The sequence below is a fragment of the Chiloscyllium plagiosum genome, chromosome 1 (genome assembly GCF_004010195.1).
Source record: "Chiloscyllium plagiosum isolate BGI_BamShark_2017 chromosome 1, ASM401019v2, whole genome shotgun sequence".
Classification (NCBI taxonomy): domain Eukaryota; kingdom Metazoa; phylum Chordata; class Chondrichthyes; order Orectolobiformes; family Hemiscylliidae; genus Chiloscyllium; species Chiloscyllium plagiosum.
The window spans coordinates 68,897,280-68,918,443 of NC_057710.1; the positions used below are offsets into that span (position 1 = coordinate 68,897,280).

The 21,164-nt window shown below is 42.2% G+C and overlaps 1 protein-coding gene across 1 annotated transcript in view; it reads left to right on the forward strand.

The window, feature by feature from the left end:
• The first annotated feature begins 15,928 nt into the window (after window positions 1-15,928).
• mtrex (Mtr4 exosome RNA helicase) overlaps window positions 15,929-21,164 on the forward strand; it is a 60,600-nt gene continuing 55,364 nt past the window's right edge. Inside the window, exon 1 of the mRNA XM_043688694.1 lies at window positions 15,929-16,075. Coding sequence (XP_043544629.1) covers window positions 15,972-16,075 — 104 coding nt within the window. The 5' untranslated portion in view covers window positions 15,929-15,971. The remainder of the gene's footprint in view (window positions 16,076-21,164) is intronic.

Below are 21,164 nucleotides of genomic sequence, written 5' to 3' on the forward strand. Positions count from 1 at the left end.
CTCAGAGACACCCGCATCAATCAACCAAATCGCCAAACCTATACCCTCTAGTTCTGGACTCCCCCACCCCAGGGAAAAGACTTTGCCTATTTACCCTATCCATGCCCCTCATAATTTTGCGACTCCACTTTCAAGGAGCTATGAACCTGCACTCCAAGGTCTCTTTGTTCAGCAACACACCCTAGGACCTTACCATTAAGTGTATAAGTCTTGCTAAGATTTGCTTTCCCAAAATGCAGCACCTCTCATTTATCTGAATTAAACTCCATCTGCCACTTCTCAGTCTATTGGCCCATCTAGTCCAGATCCTTTTGTAATCTGAGGGAACCCTCTTCGCTGTCCACTACACCTCCAATTTTCGTGTCATCTGCAAACTTACTAATTGTATCTCTTATGCTCAATTGTTTCACGTTTTCACACAAAAATACTGCAGATGCTGGAAATCTGAAACAAGGACAATTTAAAAAAACGGAGGAAGTGCGGTTGCTGGAAATCAGAAACAAGAACAGAAATTGTTGGAGAATCTCAACAGGTCTGGCAGAATCTGTTGAGAGAAGAATAAATTAACGTTTCGGGTACAATGACCTTTCCAGTGACAGGGAATGATAGTACAGCAGAATGCTCAGTTCTGAAGCAGAGTCATACTGAACTCGATACATTAAACCCAGATACTGCCAAACCAGCTGAGTTTCCCTAGCGTTCTATGTTTGTTGTTTGCTGACAGATATTTTGTTTATAATAAAGTTTCTCATCAATTTTGCCATGAGTTCATTCTTAGTGATTGTATTTATTCGCTTCTGGGTTTGCAGAATGAACAACAGTTGCTCACCCCGAAATGCTTGAGAAACTGGCAGGCCTTTAATCATTGTCGTGTTGGTGGTATTATAGTTGAGAGGTTATCTAAGATTACAAAGGGATCTTGATCAATTGGGCCAATGGTCTGTTGAGTTGCGGATAAAGTTCAATTTGGATAAATGTGAGCGATTGCATTTTGGTAAAACCAACAAGGGCAGAACTAATACAGTTAATTGTAAGCCCCTGGGTAATGTTGAACAGAGAGACCTAGAGATTCTGACACATAGTTCTTTGATGGTTGCATCACAGGTTGACAGGGTAATTGAGAAGGCATTTAGGACACTTGCCTTCATTACTAAGACCATTGAATATTGGAGTGGAACATCATGTTGAGGTTGTACAAAACTTTGGTGAGGCCATTTTGAAGTACTGTGCGCAGTTCTGGTCGCCCTGCTTTCGGAAGGATATTATTCAATTGGAGAGGACTGAGAAAAGATTTACCAGGATGTTTTCAAGACTGGAGGTTTTGAGTTATAACCGTTAGCTGAGACTTTTTTCATTGGAATGTAGGAGGTTGGAGGGTGACCTTATAGAGGTATCCCACAACATTCTCAGATACATTAAATCAGGTCCTAGAGATTTATCCATCTTTCTATTCTCTTAAGAACTCCTGAACTTCCTCTTCTGTCATGTGAACTGTTTTTAAAACATCAAAAATTATTTCTCTAGCCTCCCTTTTTTTCTCCACAGAAAAAATCCAATGGGAAATATTCATTTAGTATCTCTCCCATTTCCTGGGATTCAACACAAAGACAACCTCTCTGATCTTTAAGTTGCCCTACCGTCTCTGTAATTACCCTTTTGCTCTTAATGTATTTGTAGAATCCCTTTGGATTATTATTCACTTTGTCTGCCAATGTAACCTCATATCCCCTCTTTGCCTTCCTAATTTTTTTTCTTAAGAATGCCCCTACACTCTTTATATTGGTTAAGAGATTCAATTAAACCAAGTTGTATATATCGAAAGTAAGATTCTCTTTTATTCTTGACCAGAAGCTCAATATCTTTATTCATCCATTGTTCCTCAATCTTGCCAGCCTTAACCTTCACTGTAACAGATGTTAGAGAAAGCGAATGTTTGAAGTAATGAATGGGATGCCATTCGGCAGGCTACCTTTTCATAAGACCAGAAGTTGTATAGAATCCTTACAGTTTGAAAGCAGGCCATTCAGCCCATCAAGTCCACACTGACTCTGCGAAGGGCACCTCACCCACACCCACCCCCCTATAATTGTGAATTTCTCATGGCTAATCCACCTAACCTGCAATCCTTAGTTACTACAGACAATTGAGCATGGCTAATCCATCCAACCTGCATATTTTTAGACTGTGGGAGGAAACCCATGCAGACAGGGGGAGAATATGTAAAGATCTACACGGATAGTCACTCAAGAATGGAATCGAATCCAGGCCCCCAGCACTGTGAGGCAGCAATGTTATCCATTGAGCCACCATGCCACCCATGTAGGAGCAGGAAGATTGAGGCCATTCAGCTGATCAGCAAAACCACAACTGATCTGATGTGGTTTGAACTTCAATTTCCTGCCTTGTCTCCATAACTCTTGATGTGAAGGTGCTGGTGTTGGACTGGGATGGACAAAGTTAAAAATCACACAACATCAGGTTTTGTCCAACAGGTTTATTTGGAAGTACTAGCTTTCAGAGCACTGCTCCTTCATCAGCTAGCTGTGGAGCAGGATCGTAAGACTCCGCATTTATAGCCAAAGCTCACTGTCATGCAACTGAAATTATACATTGAACAAACCTAGATTGCTGTTAAGTATTTTATTGAACAAACCTAGATGTGCATACTGATGAACCGAACCCGGCAACCCATTCTAAAAGATGAAAGGCTGAACAGCAATTTAGGTTTATTCAATATATCGTTTCAGTTACATGACACTGATCTTTTGTGATAAATTCTGTGTCTTATGATCCTGCTCCACTGTTACCTGATGAAGGAGGAGAAAGTGAGGACTGCAGATGCTGGAGATCAGAGCTGAAAAATGTGTTGCTGGAAAAGTGCAGCAGGTCAGGCAGCATTCATATTCCTGAAGAAGGGCTTATGCCCAAAACGTTGATTCTCCTGCTCCTTGGATGCTGCCTGACCTGCTGCGCCATACCTGATGAAGGAGCAGTGCTCTGAAAGTTAGTGCTTCCAAATAAACCTGTTGGACTATAACCTTTGCATACTTTTTGTCTTTGTCTTTGTCCATACCCTTGGCTCCCTTGTAGAACAAAAATCCGAAACGTCGATTCTCCTGTTCCCTAGATGCTGCCTGACCTGCTGCGCTTTTCCAGCAACACATTTCCATCTCTGATCTCCAGCATCTGCAGACCTCACTTTCTCCTCAAAAATCCATTTCACTCAGCCTTGAATATATTCAATGACCCAACATCCACTGCTCATCAAGAGAGAGAATTCTAAATAGTAACAACTCTCTGGGAAAAGAAATTCCTTCTCATCTCTGTATGAAGCAGAAAGCTCTATTTTTGAAATAATTCCTGTACTTCTAGATTTTCCACATGAGGGGGAACATCTTGGGACCTATAATGTTCAGCCTATTAAGGATATTGTATGGGTTTCAAAGATAACCTCTTATGCTTCTAAATTCAACCAATTTCAAAAGATTGGTCTACATGTGCCAATAGGTCACACCCAACACAATCAATTTTGCTTTGAGTCGCAACCTTTTATATAGCTTTGCATCCCATACCAAAATGTTGTACATATCTCAGTACTTCTGAGTATGACTTCTTAGTACCTGAGTAGATGATACCAAATTGTTGTGATCTCAGCTAATAGTAATACTGGACAATCAAAATCCCAGAGTGGACCGTGGCTTGATGCAAAGAGTTTTATTTTTCCTTTGTTTACCATAGAAGTCAGTCACTTGATATATTTGCAAGAATCCTTCAGTGTGCTTTTCACAAAAGAGGATAAAAATAACTATATAATGAAAATACATGAACAATAGCACACTATACAAGATGTATTTGAACAATCACATGTCAAACTTTAGGAAGAAAAATTCACCCTTTCATCCCAGCAAACCCAGGGAAGGGGAAGCAGCCCCAAATCGGGTCCACATTGGCACCAACGGCATAAGTAGGAAAAGGGATGGGGATGTAACACAGAAATTCAAGAAGCTAGGGTGGAAGCCGAGTGTTAGAACAAATAGAGTTGTTATGTCTTGTTTGTTACCTGCGCCACATGCTAGTGAGGCAAGACATAGGGATAGAGAGTAGTTGAACACATGGCGGCAAGGATGGTGCAGGAGGGAGGGATTAAGATACCTGGATAATTGAGGGTTATTCTGGGATAGGTGGCACCTTTACAAGTGGGATGGTCTACCCCTGAACCCAGAGGGGTACCAATATCCACGGTGCGGGGGGGGGGGGGTGATATTTGCTAATGCTCTTCGGGAGGGTTTGAACTCATTCAACAGTGGGGTAAGAACCTGAATTGTAGCTCTAGTGTACAGGAGGTTGGGAGTAGTGAGATTATAAATAAAGATTCAAGGATGCCGGAGTGTACCAGCAAGAAGGAAGGTGGTTTAAAGTGTGCATACTTCAATGGCAGGAGCATCTGGAAAAAGGTGGGTGAACTTGCAGTATGGGTTGGTAGCTGGGACTTCGATGTTGTGGCCATTTCAGGAACATGGATAGAGTGGGGACAGGAATGGTTGTTGCAGGTCCTGGGGCTTAGATGTTTCAATAAGAACGGGGGGGGGGGGTGGTAAAAGAGGGGGAAGTGTAGCATTGTTAGTCAAGGACAGTATTACGGTGGCAGAAAAGACGTTTGATGAGGATTCGTCGACTGAGGTAGTTTGGGCTGAGGTTAGAATCAGGAACGGAGGTGGAGCAGGTGGTGAAGGAGCAGCGCTCAAAAGCTAGTGCTTCCAAATAAACCTGTTGGACTATAACCTGGTGTTGTGTGATTTTTAACAATTCAGTTATGTTTGTTTTCGTGATGGAAAGGGGTAGGTATATTCTGCAGGGCAAGAGTTATAGGTGGGGGAAAAGCAATTATGATGCGATTAGGCAAGATTTAGGATGCACAGGATGGGGAAGGAAACAGCAGAATAAGGGCACAATTGAAATGTGGAGCTTGTTCAAAGGACAGTTACTGCGTGTCCTTGATAAGAATGTACCTGTCAGGCAGGGAAGAAATGGTCGAGTGAGGGAGCTGTGGTTTACTAAATAAGTTGAATCTCTTGTCGGGAGGAAGGAGGCTTCTCTTAGGATGAAGGCTCAGTTAGGGCACTTGAGAGTTACAAGTTAGCCAGAAAGGACCTAAAGAGAGCTAAGAAGAGCCACAAGGGCACATGAGAAGTCTTTGGCAAGTAGGATCAAGGAAAACCCTAAAGCTTTCTTTTGGTATGTCAGGAATAAAAGAATGACGAGAGTAAGATTAGAGCCAGTCAGGACAGTAGTGGGAAGATGTGCATGGAGTCCGAAGAGATATGTGAGATGCTAAATTAATATTTTTCATCAGTATTCACACAGGAAAAAGACAATATTGTCGACGAGAATGCTGAGGTACCGACTCTTAGACTAGATGGGACTGAGGGTCATATGGAGGAGATGTTAGCAATTCTGGAAAGTGTGAAAATTGATAAATCCTCTGGGCCAGATGGGATTTATCCTCAGATTCTCTGGGAAACCAGGGAAGAGATTGCAGAGCCTTTGGCTTTGATCTTTATGTCATCATTGTTTGCAGGATTGGTATCATAAAACTGGAGTACAGCAAATGTTGTCCCCTTGTTCAAGAAGGGGAGTAGAGACAACCCTGGAAATTATAGACCAGTGAGCCTTACTTCGGTTGTGGGTAAGGATTATAAGAGATAGGATTTATAATCATCTAGGAAGGAATAATTTGATTAGGTATAGTCAACACAATTTTGTGAAGAGTAGCCTCACAAACTTTATTGAGTTCTTTGAGAAGGTGACCAAACAGGTGGATGATGGTAAAGTGGTTGATGTGGTGTACATGAATTTCAGTAAAGCTTTTTATCAGGTTCCCTATGGTAGGCTATTGCAGAAAATACGGAGACATAAGATTAAGGGTGAATTAGCGGTTTGGACAGAAATTGGTGAGCTGAGGGTGGTGGTTGATGGGAAATGTTCATCTTGGAGTTCAGTTACTAGTGCAGTACTACAAGGATCTGTTTTCGGGGCAATTGCTGTTTGTCATTTTTATAAATGACCTGGATGAGGGCGTAGAAGGATGGGTTATTAAATTTGCGAATGACACTAAAGTCAGTGGAGTTGTGGACTGTACGGAAGGATGTTGCAGGTTACAGAGAGACAGAGATAAGCTGCAGAGCTGGGCTGAGAGGTTGCAAATGGAGTTTAATGCGGAAATATTTGAGGTGAATCACTTTTGAAGGAATAACAAGAATATAGAGTACAGGGCTAATGGTAAGAATCTTGGTAGTGTGGATGAGCAGAGAGATCTCGGTGTTCATGTGCATAGTTGCCTGAAAGTTGCCACCCAGGTTGATAGAGTTGTTAAGAAGGCGTATGGTGTGTTAGCTTTTAGTGGTAGAGGGATTGAGTTTCAGAGCCATGATGTGATGTTGCAGCTGTACAAAACTCTGGTGCAGCCAGCTTTCGTTGCCACATTATAGGAAGGATGTGGAAGCTTTGGAAAGGGTTCAGAGGAGATTTACCAGGATGTTGCCCGGTATGGAGGGAAGGTCTTATGAGGAAAGGCTGAGGGACTTGAGGCTGTTTATGTTGGAGAGAAGAAGATTAAGAGGTGATTTAGTAGAGACATACAAGATGATTAGAGGATTAGATAGGGTGAACAGTGAGAGCATTTTTCATCGGATGGTGATGGCTAGTATAAGGGGACATAGCTTTAAATTGAGGCATGATAGATATAGGACAGATGTCTGAGGTAGTTCCTTTATTCAGAGAGTAGCAAAGGAACGGAATGCCCTGGCTGCAACTGTCATAGACTCGCCAACTTTAAGGGCGTTTAAATAGTCATTGGTTAAACATATGGACAATAATGGAATAGTGTAGGTTAGATGTAGCTTCAGATTGTGTTCACAGGTCGCTGTAATGTTCTATGTTCTAAACCCTTGCAGACATTGAAGTGTCATTGAAGAGTTACACAATCTTTGTACTGAAGCTTCTTTCTCAGCTGACATGGCTATAATCCTTGTTTAGATTATATTACATTAGATTACTTACAGTGTGCAAACAGGCCCTTCGGCCCAACAAGTCCACACCGACCCGCCGAAGCACAACCCACCCATTCCCCTACATTTACCCCTTTACCTAACGCTACGGGCAATTTAGCATGGCCAATTCACCTGACCTGCATATCTTTGGACTGTGGGAGGAAACCGGAGCACCCGGAGGAAACCCACGCAGACACGGGGAGAATGTGCAAACTCCACACAGTCAGTCGTTGAGGTGGGAATTGAACCCGGATCTCTGGCGCTGTGAGGCAGCAGTGCTAACCACTGTGCCACCGTGCCACCCACAAATATTTGTGCATTCACTCAATGCAATTTTTTTAAATTAATGTATCCCTCAGAGAACCTTAAAACAAACTGCCAGCTCAGGCCACTTATTGTTTAACACAGGTTCCATAAACTCATGTCTTCAACCATCTTGTATGATTTCTTCCTCTCTGACACTTCCACAGTCTTCTGCTTCCAGAGCCTTCTTCTCACTAATTTCAAAGCAACTCAGGATTTCTCCCCAAATTCAGCTGCTTGGAGTCTGATAATAACCACAGCTCTGCTAAATTGACACATCTTCTCTGCATGAATCTGTTTCTGGCCTCTACCCAGAGATCATAAAACTCAAGCCAGTAAACACTTTACCAATTATCTCCCCAGATGTCTTGCTGGTCATTTAGCTGAAATCGCATGACTTATTGTCGATGTTATTTTGAACTCAAAGATTTTCGCAGAAGTGAAATCTAAAATCTATTCCCCCTCCTTAAAACTCAAGTTCTCATATAACAATGAAGGTAAAGTTCACATAGTCTTCGCAAACTGTAGGGCTGTTCTCCCATTAGGGAGAGGGAGAGAGAGAGAGAACTGGTAGTGGTCTCACCTGAGGATCACTATGCTTCAGTTGAGAGGGAGAGTCCTCCATTATATCTTGAGCCGGTGTAGGAATTGAACCCACATAACTGGCATCACGCTGCAGCACAAGCCAGCCATCCAGCTAACTGATTCCCTCAAATAATAATACTATCATATGAAAGTTCATAATAAAATGATGTGTATCATTTTAATCATCTGATGGAGGGAATGTAATTGATGAAACAACCACAGACAACAGGAAACATGCTGAGGAATTACTGCAGTGATTTCTGAAGACTGAGATAATCAGTCCCCACTAACATAGAAAAACATGAATTAAGAGCAGCAATTGGCCATTTGACCTCTTCAAATTGCTCCACTCATCAATTAAATCAATCATACCTTCTAAAACTTTGCTGACAATTCAGATGAAACAGCTCGGGTGGTAACTGGTCAGATTAAATTTCTCCTGCTTTTTTAAAGTCAGGATATAAGTGAGAAATTTTCTATATTGCCTGTACTGTTGATAGATCCGAATGTTGTAGCTGTACTGGAACAAATGAGGTATGGGTAATGTGACATTTGAGGTTCATGTCTTCATTACTATAGTCAAGATGTTTCAGGATCCACAGCCTTTGCTGGATGTCATGATTGCTGGGTTATTGTGAGATGTTAACTTGAAACATTAACTCTGCTTTCACTTCTGTGGCCAGATCTGCTGAGTGCTTTCAGTGTTTTCTGTTTGTTTTTCAGATTTCAAATTTCATGTTTCATTTACAATTTAGCACCTTTAGTGCAGTACCTCCTCAGAACTGTACTGAAGCACTAATCAAGTTGGTTATGATAACTTCATAATTTATTTGTAGATTTTCTTTCCATTTTCTGTGTTGATTGCATTTTTAGTCATTTATCTACCAGAAAAAAAATGAGTAAAGAAGGTGATTTGTGTGTTTGAACCAATCCAAAATGACAGGGAAAATTTTGAGATCTCATTTAAGCAAAATGAAATTTGAATGACAATTTGAATAACTTAATTGTAAAGTTTGATAATATAGAATAAACATATTATAAATACTCCACGTTTATGCCAACACTTGATAAGAAGGCTGTGATTGCACCAAGAAGAGTGCAATGGGGATTTACCTGGATATTGCCTGGCCTGAGATATCAGGAAAAATTGGATAGACTTCGGTTGTTTTTCTTCAAAGCGAAGGTTGAAAGGAACCAGATATAGGTGGATAATATTAATAGGGGCAGAGACAGTAAAGCACTTTTTCCATTAATAGTGCATAGCTGGGGACACAGATTAAAGGTGAGCGGTACAAAACTAAGAGGGTAGTTCAGGAAAAATGTTTCATTCAGAGGCTGGTGGGAATCTGGAAATTACTGTCCACAGTCCAAAGGGTGGTTGAATCAGAAACACTTCCAGCTTTTACGTCATATTTATATATTCATTTATATTGCCATAGCCTCTGCTGATAGCTGACAAATAGAATTGGTGTAGTTAAATTTTTGTTCTGTAACCGGTTATGTGAGGTCTGGGAGCAAGAGCTGGGAGTGGAGATCTCTTCTGAAACATGGGAGAACATATGGGAGAATACTCGAAAGATCTCAATCTGTAATAGGACATGCACTACGCCGTTAAAAATTCTGCACAGGACTCATCTGGCACCAGACCATCTGGCGAAGTTTAAAAAAGGGGCATCTTCAGTGTGCCCCAAATGTAAAATAAGTGTAGGTACTCTTACCCATTGCTTCTGGACATGCCACAGGCTCCATGTTTATTGGAGCGCTGTGGTGGGAGAGATAGGGAGGGTATTGAGGACTGAAGTCAAAGTAGATCTGATATCTCTCCTCTTAGGTCTACCGAACTTACCATCTTTAGACTGGCATGGAAGAAATTATTTAATATTCTTGCACACTGTGCACGGAAGAATATTCTGATGAACTGGGTGTCTGAGAACCCGACAGGTTTGCTGGGATGGCAGAAATTAATTATGGAGCACATTCCCTTGGATATTTTCACAAACATGGTGCACAATACAACGGTCAATTTTTATAAGATATGGCAGCCCTACTTGAGTTATTTGGATATAGATTTATCAGTTACCTTAACTCGGGCGTTTGTTTAACCAGGATGATTAGATTTGTCAAGCCCTGGGCCCTGGAGGGGGTCTCCCAAGTTAACACAGGTATGTATAAAATGCTCCCGTTCCTTTGTTTGGGAGTGTGGTGAAACGGTTAAAAATTATGTCCCAATACATGTGTGAATCTAACCGGAATGGAGGTGTTGCTTAGTCCCGTGTGAATCTTATTACACACCTCCCCGTGTGAATCTTCTTATCTGTATGTAACCAGAATGGAATGTGTTTTTTAGCCTTGCTCTGCTGTTCACATGAATGTTTATATCTGGAAAAGAGTATATCAGCTGGAAAAGTCTCCAGTTCGGTGAGTCTGCTCCGGGGTTACGTTTAACCGCCGAGCGTGGGTTGTTGGCAACCGCTCTACGAGAACTGACAGCTCCCAGTTCCGGTAACATGTAGAGTGAGTATAAGCCAGACCCGTTGGTTGTGGCGACGCTGCGGGGAATAAAATGCCCATATTCTAGCAGACTCGCCTCTTGGTCGTTTGTTCTGTGTCAGACTACTCTCCTACGAACCTGACCTTGAGAATTTTTTAAAACAGGGTGCCTTGTGCCGAGCATAGCTGTTCTGTATTTTGTGTTTTTTTTTGTTTTTATTTGCTTTTCTTTCTTTTTTTTGGTGTTGCTTTGCACAGTGTTAGGGTTTGCTTTGTATTATAGACTAGGTTAGTAGTTAGTTGATAGTAGTTGTATTGTAATTTTTTTTTCTTTTAATTATACTGATATTTGTGATTTTTAAAATAATTTTATATGTTTGTAAAGTTTTAAAAAATTAATAATAAATATTTTTACAAAAAAAACTTTGTTCTGTACTTCTGTGCTGTAAATGTCTATGGTACCTCTCTGGCTGTATGTGTGGTGTAACAATCAGAATTAACATTTCAAGTGGATGATCTTTAATAAGATTTCTGTTTTAGTTTTGAAGAAGTTTTGAATTCTGTATATGAACTTTATACACGACAGTGCATCTTCCATTTACACTATATCTTAGAACTGCAAAATTCAAAGAATGCTTTATGGTTGATGTTCGCACATCCTCCAGTCTCAGAACTGAACTTTATATTCAAGTCGGAAACATATGGTTTATCACAAATAATGGAATTCAAGCGTTTTTTAACATCAAAAAAGATCACTAATGGTATTCGGCAGAGTTTTTTTCACATTTCAAAGAACATACATTCTATTGGGAATTCATATTAACTCCTGAAGGCAGCAAGTAGCATTTAAAAGTTTAATTTACTTCATGTTCACAATGTTATGTGTTTAATGGTCTAACATTTGAAATAAGTGGATTTTCTTTACCTGTCCACCTGGCAAAGCAATGTTTGTGATAAAACATGTCTGATTTGAATTGCTTTTATTTCAATGCACAAACAGATGCACTAACAGGCAAAGAGCGAAATGTTGCGGATGCTGGGAATCTGAAGCAAACACAGAAAATGCTGGAGAAACACAGCGGGTCTGGCAGTACTGTCTCTGTGGAGAAGCATGTATAGTAGCCTAAATAACCCTTCTTCAAAACAAATGTCCAGCTTTGATCACGGGAAGCGATCCACTCAGATAGATTCCCATTCCTGAAGTGAAGATGGAGAGTTACCCAGTGTTTGTGGTTGGGATTGTTACCCAAAAAAATTGTACAATTCTCCAGGATCATTTGCAATTGGTTTCAGCACAGAACATGAACAGGTTTCAGTTGTGGAACACGGGACATATTTACAGCGAAGAGCAGTAATTTTCGGTGAATGGCACTGTGTAGGTTTGAGGGAAAGTAAACCTGTGATTGAAATACCAGGTGTTTAAACCAAGTTAAAAATCACATACCACCAGGTTATAGTCCAACAGATTTATTTGGAAGTACTAGCTTTTGGAGCACTGCTCCTTCATCAGGTAGTTGTGGAGCAGGACCATAAGACACAAAATTTATAGCAACTTGAAAAGATTACATTCATGCAACAGAAAAGATATCGAGTCATAGAGATATACAGCACAAATCAGACACTTCGGTCCAACTCGTCCATGCTGACCAGATATCCCAACCCAATCTAATCCCACTTGCCAGCACCTGGCTCATTTCCCTCCAAACCCTTCCTATTCATATATCCATCCAGATGCTTTTTAAATGTTGCAATCGTACCAGCCTCCGCCACTTCCTCTGGCATCTCATTCCATAAACCTACCACTCTGTGTGAAAAAATTGCCCCTTAGGTCTCTTTTATACCTTGCCCCTCTCATCCTAAACCGATGCCTTCTAGTTCTGGACTCCCCCACCCCAGGGAAAATACTTTATCTATTTATCCTATTCATGCCCCTCATGATTTTGTAAACCTCTATAAGGTCACCCCTCAGCCTCCAACACTCCAGAGAAAACAGCCCCAGCTTGTTCAGCCTCTCCTTATAGCTCAAATCCTCCAACACTGGCAACATTGTTGGAAATATTTTGTGAAACCTTTCAAGTTTCACAACATCTTTCTGATAGGAAGGAGACCAAACTTGCACACAATATTCCAAAAGTGGCCTAACCAGTGCCCTGTACATCCGCAACATGATCTCCCAACTCCTGTACTCAGTTCTCTGACCAATAAAGGAAAGCATACCAAACGCCGCCTTCACTACCCTATTTACCTGCGACTCCACTTTCAAGGAGCTATGAACCTGCACTCCAAGGTCTCTTTGTTCAGCAACACTCCCTAGGACTTTACCATTAAGTGTATAAGTCCTGCCAATATTTGTTTTCCCAAAATGCAGCACCTCACATTTAGAGTCATTGAGGCATAGAGATGTACAGCACAGAAACAGACTCTTCAGTCCAACCTGTCCATGCCGACCAGATATCCCAAACCAATCTAAACCCACCTGCCAGCACCCGGCCCATATCCCTTCAAACCCTTCCTATTCATATACCCATCCAAATGCCTTTTAAATGTTGCAACTGTACTAGCCTCCACCACTTCCTCTGGTAGCTCATTCCATACATGTACCACTCTCTGCGTGAAAATGTTGCTTCTTAAATCTCTTTTATATCTTTCCCCTCTCACCATAAACCTATGCCCTCTAGTTCTGGACTTCCCTATCCCAGGGAAGAGACTTTGCCTATTTATCCTATCCATACCCCTCATAATTTTGTAAACCTCTATAAGGTCAACCCTCAGCCTCCGATGCCTCAGGGAAAACAGCCCCAGCCTGTTCAGCCTCTCCCTAGAGCTCAATTCCTCCAAACTTGGCAACATCTTTGTAAATCTCTTCTGAACCCTTTCAAGTTTCACAACATTCTTCTGATAGGAAGGAGACCAGAATTGCACACAATATTCCAACAGTGGCCTAACCAATGTCCTGTACAGCCGCATCATGACCTCCCAACTCCTATACTCAATACTCTGACCAACAAAGGAGAGCATACCAAACGCCTTCTTCACTATCAGATCTACCTGTGACTCTACTTTTAAGGAGCTATGAACCTGCACTCCAAGGTCTCTTTGTTCAGCAACACTTCTAGGACTTTAGTATTAAGTGTATAAGTCCTGTTAAGATTTGCTTTCCCAAAATGCAGCACCTCACATTTATCTGAATTAAACTCCATCTGCCACTTCTCAGCCCATTGGCCCATCTGATCAAGATCCTGTAGTAATCTGAGGTTACCTTCTTCGCTGTCCACTACACATCCAATTTTGGTGTCATCTGCAAACTTACTAACTATATCTCTTATGCTCACATCCAAATAATTTATGTAAATGATGAAAAGTAGTGGACCCAGAACTGATGCTTGTGGCTCTCCACCGGTCACAGGCCTCCAGTCTGAAAAACAACCTTCCATCACCACCTTCTGTCTTCTACCTTTGAGCCAGTTCTGTATCCAAATGGCTAGTTCTCCCTGCATTCCATGAGATCCAAACTTGCTAACCAGTCTCCCTTGTCAAAGGCCTTGCTGAAGTCCATCTAGATCATGTCCACTGCTCTGCCCTTATCAATCCTCTCTGTTACTTGTTCAAAAAACTCAATCAAATTTGTGAGGCATGATTTCCCATGCACAAAGCCATGTTGACTATCTCTAATCAGTCCTTGACTTTCCAAATACATTTACATCCTGTCCGTCAGGATTCCCTCCAACAACAGGCAGCATGGTGGTTCAGAGGCTAGGCCCGCTGCCTCACAGTGCTAGTGACCTGGGTTTAATTCCCACATTGTGCAAACTCCACACAGACAATCGCCCTTTCTCCACGTGCCTGCGTGGGTTTCCTCCCAGTGTTCCAGTTTCCTCCCACAACCCAAAGATATACTGGTCAGGTGAACTGGCCATGCTAAATTGACCTTAGTATTGGTCCATTATTCAGGGGTAAATCTAGGGGAATGGGAATGGGTCTGGGTGGGTTACTCGTCAGAGGGTCGGTGTGGACTTGTTGGGCCGAAAGGCCTGTTTCCACACTGTAGGTATTCTAATCTTCTAAAGTAAACTTGCCCACCACCAATATCAGGCTCACTGGTCTATAGTTTCCTGGCTTGTCCTTACCACGCTATGTAAACAGTGGCACCATGTTCGACAACCTCCAGTCTTCTGGCACTTCACATCTGACTATAGATGATACAAATATCTCAGCAAGGCACCCAGCAATCACTTCCCTAGCTTCCCACAGATTTCGAGGGTACACCTGATTAGGGCCTGGGGATTTATCCACTTTTATGTGTTTCAAGATATCCAGCACTTCCTCCTCTGTAATAGGAACATTTTTCAAGATGTCACCATCTATTTCTCTACAGTCTATATCTTCCATGTCCTTTTCCACAGTAAACACTGATGCAAAATACTGATTCACAATCTATTGAACGAACCTAGATTGTTGTTAAGTCTTTTGTTTTATTAATATGTAAATCCTAGAACTTCTTTTAAGTCATATTCTCAAGATAACTTAAGATTCTATTTTTTAAAAAGTGACAGCTCAGCTCATTACAGGTGTGTCTCAAACTTGAGTCAGACTGGTTCCATTTCCAAAGTGGAAATTACAAAATATTACATGGATTGACTGCCTGCAGTCTAAATACATTCTATTTTACTCACAGCACCAGGGTCCCAGGTTCAATTCCAGCCTTGGGTGACTGTGTGGAGTTTGCACATTCTCCCCGTGTCTGCATGGGTTTCCTCCGGGTGTTCCGGTTTCCTCCCACAATCCAAAGATGTGCAGGTTAAGAGAATTGGCTATGTTAAATTGTCCATAGTGTTAGGTGCATCATTCAGAGGTAAATGGGTCTGGGTGGGGTGACTGTTCGGAGGGTCGGTGTGGACTTGTTGAGCCGAAGGGCCTGTTTCCACATTGTAGGGAATCTAATCTAATCTAAAAATGCACAGTTTGCAGGCAGTCAATCCACGTAATATTTTGTAAAATCCACTTTGGAAATGGAACCGGTCTGACTGAAGATTGGGTTATTGACAGACTCTAACTTCACATCTTCAATGCATTGTCTGAGGTGAGATGTCATTTTAAAAAATAAAACCTTAAGTTATCTCCAGAATGTGACTGAAAAGAAGTTCTGGGATTTACATTTTAATGAACCGAAACCTGCAACCCATTCTAAAATTGGAAAGACTTAACAACAATCGAGGTTTGTTCAATATATCATTTCAGTTGCATGGCACTGTGACCGTTTGCTGTAAATTCTGTCTCTTATGATCCGGCTCCACAGCTACCTGATGAAGGGGCAGTGGTCTGAACGTTAGTACTTCAAGATAAACCTGTTGGACTATCACCTGGTGTTGTGTGATTTTTAACTTTGTCCACCCCAGTCCAACACCAGCTCCTCCACATCAGGTGTTTGAAGAGACAAGGATCCCGGCTGCCCGGGTTTTGAAATGCGCGATTCTGGTGCCGCTCATTTTGACCGTTTGTGGCCACCGTCGTTTGCCTCACTGTATTGTGGGCCATCGGGTAAAGATGGCGGACGCGTTCGGGGATGATCTGTTCAGCGTGTTCGAGGAGGAATCCTCCAAAAAGGATAAAACAGGGTCTGGAGGCACCGGCGGCGGGGGAACCATTGGGTGAGAAAAATACTGTCCAGCGGAAACGGAGGAATCAATTTGTCCCTGACCCTCCCCCCTCCCCCTGTCCGGGGAGAACGCGTGATCCTCGCTGTGCCCCTGAGAGGGGGAGGGTGACCAAGGGCGGGGGGGACGTGGGTTCAGAGTCACTGTGCGAATCAGGGTCCTGTGGAGAGGCAGAAGTGCTGACACAACCTCCTTTTCAACTCATTCATTCAGGATGGAGACCGGAGAAAATTTACTAAAACGATCCCAAGCAAGTGGGTTTTCAGCAACAAGATGAGTTTACAACTGGACCCAACAAGATTTGATAGTGGTCTATGAGACTGTGACTGATTCAGATAAAACAAATTAGAAAAAACGTACAGGGACGCACATTTAAGACTTCAGGAAGCGAGATGTTTAAAAAAAACAGTGAGCAGTAAATTCCTCAGCTAAGCGTAATGAGCTTAAATTGGGATCAGGGTTTCTGAGTAGTTATGAGGTTCTATATGTTGGCACTGAAAGAGACTGACAATGATGTTTAGTTATTGTAAACAGTAACATGAGAAGAAACACCAACAGAAATTGCTGGAGAAATTCAGATCTGGCAACATATGATGAAGAGTCACTGATCCCGAAGCATTGACTCTGGTTTTTCTCTACAGATGCTGCCTGACCTCCTGAGTTTCTCTTGCACTTTCTATTTTTGTTTCAAATTTTAAGAATCTACAGTTCTTGGTTTATTAACGTGAGGAGAATGGTATTTTACATGCCAAGTGGCTGACATCTGAACTGTGCTATCTGATGTTGGAAGGTTAGATTAGATTACTTACAGTGTGGAAACAGGCCCTTCGGCCAAACAAGTCCACACTGACCCGCCGAAACGCAACCCACCCAGACCCATTCCCCTACATTTACCCCTTCACCTAACACTATGAGCAATTTAGCATAGCCAACTCACCTAACTTGCACATTTTTGGACTGTGGAAGGAAACCGGAGCACCCGGAGGAAACCTACGCAGACACGGGGAGAACATGCAAACTCCACACTGTCTGAGGCGGGAATTGAACCTGGGTCTCTGACGCTGCAAGGCAGCAGTGCTAACCACTGTGCCGCCCATTTTTTTTTCTTTAGCCCTAAGAACTATATCTAACCCTTAAAAATATTCAGTGTTTTGTCATGAAATGAATTCTGTGGCAGAGAATTTCATTAGTTCGCCACTATCTGGATGAAGAAATGTCTCCTCATCTCACTTCTGAATAGCCTAATCCTATATCCTTTAGACTATGACCACTGGTTCTGTCCTACTCCACTATGAAGGCCAACATACCATTTGCCTTCACTGCCTGAAGAAATTGAATTCTAATGTTCAGAAAGGATCCTAAGTTACTGAGAAGCAGTACATCTCTTCAGGAACTGGCTTTTGAAGAGACCTGCTTTAGGTTTGCTAACCAAATGTCCCCATTGGCTGAAGCTATTCTTTAATTCTATCACTACTTAAAGCAGAAGAGGAGCATGGCCCTCTGAGGTGAGGTTAAATACGTTTTGCTATCATTCATTAGTACTGAGTCAGTGCTATATCCGATCAGTAGTTTATACTTTACCTCCACATGTGGAATCCTAATTTACTTCTTTTTGAAGCTCACATTCAATAATCGTCATGCTCTGATTGTCACATGTTTCAGATGACTAAGTTGTGTCGGAACAAGGTTCTGAGCAAATTTTGCACTGTACTATTAAAGCCTGAGCCATGTGAAGTTTTTACCTCCCCATTGTATCAGGAGTATTCTTGGAATTAATTATGCAACACTAATTTGCAGACGTTTCGTCCCGTCTAGGTGACATCTTCAGTGCTTTGGAGCCTCCTGTGAAGCGCTACAGTACTGTGTCTTCTGAAATTTATTTGGTTCCATTCCTGTTGCTTCCGGTTTCCAGTTCCAGTTGTTAATTGTAGCGGCAGGTATATTGGATCTAGGTCTATGTGTTTGTTGATGGAGTCTGTGTTGGAGTGCCATGCCTCTAGAAATTCTCTGGCTGTCCTTTGTTTAGCTTGTCCTATGATTGTTGTGTTGTCTCAGTCGAATTTGTAGTCCTTGTCATCTGTGTATTGGGTCCTCATTGAGTTGTTTGTCTGTTAGGCATCTGCGGATGAAGTTGGGGGGATATCCATTCTTGGTGAAGACTATGTAGAGATGTTCTTCTTCTCTTGGTAGGTCTGGAGTGCTGCAGTGTGTTGTAGCCCTGTGTGTATAGCTACTAGGGACGTATGATCGTGGAAACCAACAATCAACTCCCATTTCTGGATGTGATGGTAGAAAGAACACAAGAATGGTGAATGCACTGTCAAGTGTATAGAAAAGGCATACACATCGTCCAGTCCTGAACTACAACAGCAACCACTCAAATACACACAAGAGAAGCTGCATTATGACCCTGTTCACAAGGGCTACAGCACACTGTAGCACTCCCGACCTACAAAGAGAAGAACACCTCTATAGAGCCTTCACCAAGAATGGATATCCCTGCAACTTCATCCGCAGATGACTAACAGATAAACAATACAACGGGAACATGCCACAACCGAACACACTAACTACTCTTACTTGTATAAAAAAGTCTCAGAACTGACAGCCAGACTTCTCCAACCACTCGGATTCATGACAGCCCATAAACCAACAGCCAAGCTCAGACAACAAGTGACCAGACATAAGACCCTATACCCATCATGTGCAAGAAAAACGTAATTTACAAGATTCCATGCAAAGATTGCACGAAACTCTGTAAAGGAAATCAGGCCGACAACTAACAATCCACGTCCATGAACACCAACTAGCCACTCAACACTACAACCTGCTGTCCTTAGTAGCTATCTACGCAGATGACAAGGACCACAAATTTGACTGGGACAACACAACGATCAGAGGACAGCCAGAGAATTTCTGGAGGCTTGGTACACATTCATGGACTCCATCAACAAACACACAGACCTAGACCGAATACACAAGTCAGTACAATGAATAACTTGAACTGGCAACCGGAAGCAGCAGGAAAGGAACTGAATAAGTTGCAGAAGACGCAGCGCTTCACCGGAGGCTCCAAAGCACTGAATATGTCAACTGGACAGGGGACGTAACGTCTGCAAATCAACTTCCCAAGTTGGCACACATTCCCATAACTGGCAACCAGCACCCGAGCTCCAAATCTTTATGCAAACCTCAATGCAACATGAACTTAGAATTAGGTACTGGCTCAAATTTCTGATCTCTGGATTATTGGAGATGGAATGTGCATTGGGATATCTGTGTCAGCACTCTAAGATATGTGCAGGAAAATGCCTGGAAAATTTAAACTTCCACTGGACTGATTTCGTCTGATTTGGACCCTTGCACAATGTCTCCTATACAGAGATTCAGAGATTTGGACAGGACATACTTAACTTTAGAAATATCAGACAGTTTAATATCTGGTCTCATAAGTTGTCCACAGCAACTCAGACTGAGAAGTACAACTGATTTGCCCTTATAATCAGCCACTCAATTATACATCTCCCAATTATTCTGCAATACTCTCAAAATCCTCTGTGTTATCATTGTTGGCTTCTACCTTGAGTGCAGCACCCAGGGAGTGTCTGCAAGAAGTTTTGGTACTGCTGATCATCTTGCCAGGCATGATCACATATGTAGATTCCTCTTTCATACTGAATTTCATTGGCCAAACCTTTTATCTTGTACTGTCCACTGTTATAGACAATAGGTGCAGGAGTAGGCCATTCTGCCCTTCGAGCCTGCACCACCATTCATTATAATCATGGCTGATCATTCTCAATCAGTATCCTGTTCCTGCCTTATCTTCATAACCCTTGATTCCACTATCCTTGAGAGCTCTATCCAACTCTTTCTTAAATGAATCCAGAGATTGGGCCTCCATTGCCTTCTGGAGCAGAGCATTCCACACATCCACCACTCTCTGGATGAAGAAGTTTCTTCTCATCTCTGTCCTAAATGGCCTACCCCGTACTTTTAAGCTGTGTCCTCTGGTTCGGGACTCACTCATCAGCGGAAACATGTTTCCTGCCTCCAGAGTGTCCAATCCTTTAATAATCTTATACGTCTCAATCGGATCCCTCTCAGTCTTCTAAACTCGAGTATACAAGCCCAGTCACTCCAATCTTTCAACATAAGATAGTCCCGCCATTCCAGGAATTGACCTCATGAACCTACGCTGCACTCCCTCAATAGCCAGAATGTCTCTCCTCAAATTTGGAGACCAGAACTGCACACAATATTCCAGGTGCGGTCTCACCAGGGCCCTGTACAGCTGCAGAAGAGCCTCTTTGCTTCTATACTCAATCCCTCTTGTTATGATGGCCAGCATGCTATTAGCTATCTTCACTACCTGCTGTACCTGCATGCTTGCCTTAATTGACTGGTGTATAAGAACACCCAGGTCTCTTTGTACTGCCCCTTTACCTAACTTGACTCCATTTAGGTAGTAATCTGCCTTCTTGTTCTTACCATCAAAGTGGATAACCATACATTTATCCACATTAAACTGCATCTGCCATGCATCTGTCTACTCGCCTAACCTGTCCAGGTCACCCTGTAATCTCCTAACATCCTCCTCAGATTTCACCCTGCCACCCAGCTTTGTATCATCAGCAAATTTGCTAATGTTACTATTAATACCATATTATATATCATTAATATATATTGTAAAAAGCTGCGGTCCCAGCACTGATCCCCGCGGTACCCCACTGGTCACCGCCTGCTATTCCGAAAGGGAGCCGTTTATCACTACTCTTTGTTTCCTGTCAGCCAACCAATTTTCAATCCAAGTCAGTACTTTGCCCCCAGTACCGTGCTCACTAATCTCCTATGTGGGACTTTATCAAAGGCTTTCTGAAAGTCCGGTACACTACATCTACTGGATCTCCCTTGTCCATCTTCAGGTTACATCCTCAAAAAATTTCAGAAGATTAGTCAAGCATGATTTCCCCTTCATAAATGCATGCTGACTCTGACCTATCCTGTCACTGCTATCCAGATGTGTCGTAATTTCATCCTTTATAATTGACTCCAGCATCTTTCCCACCACTGAGGTCAGACT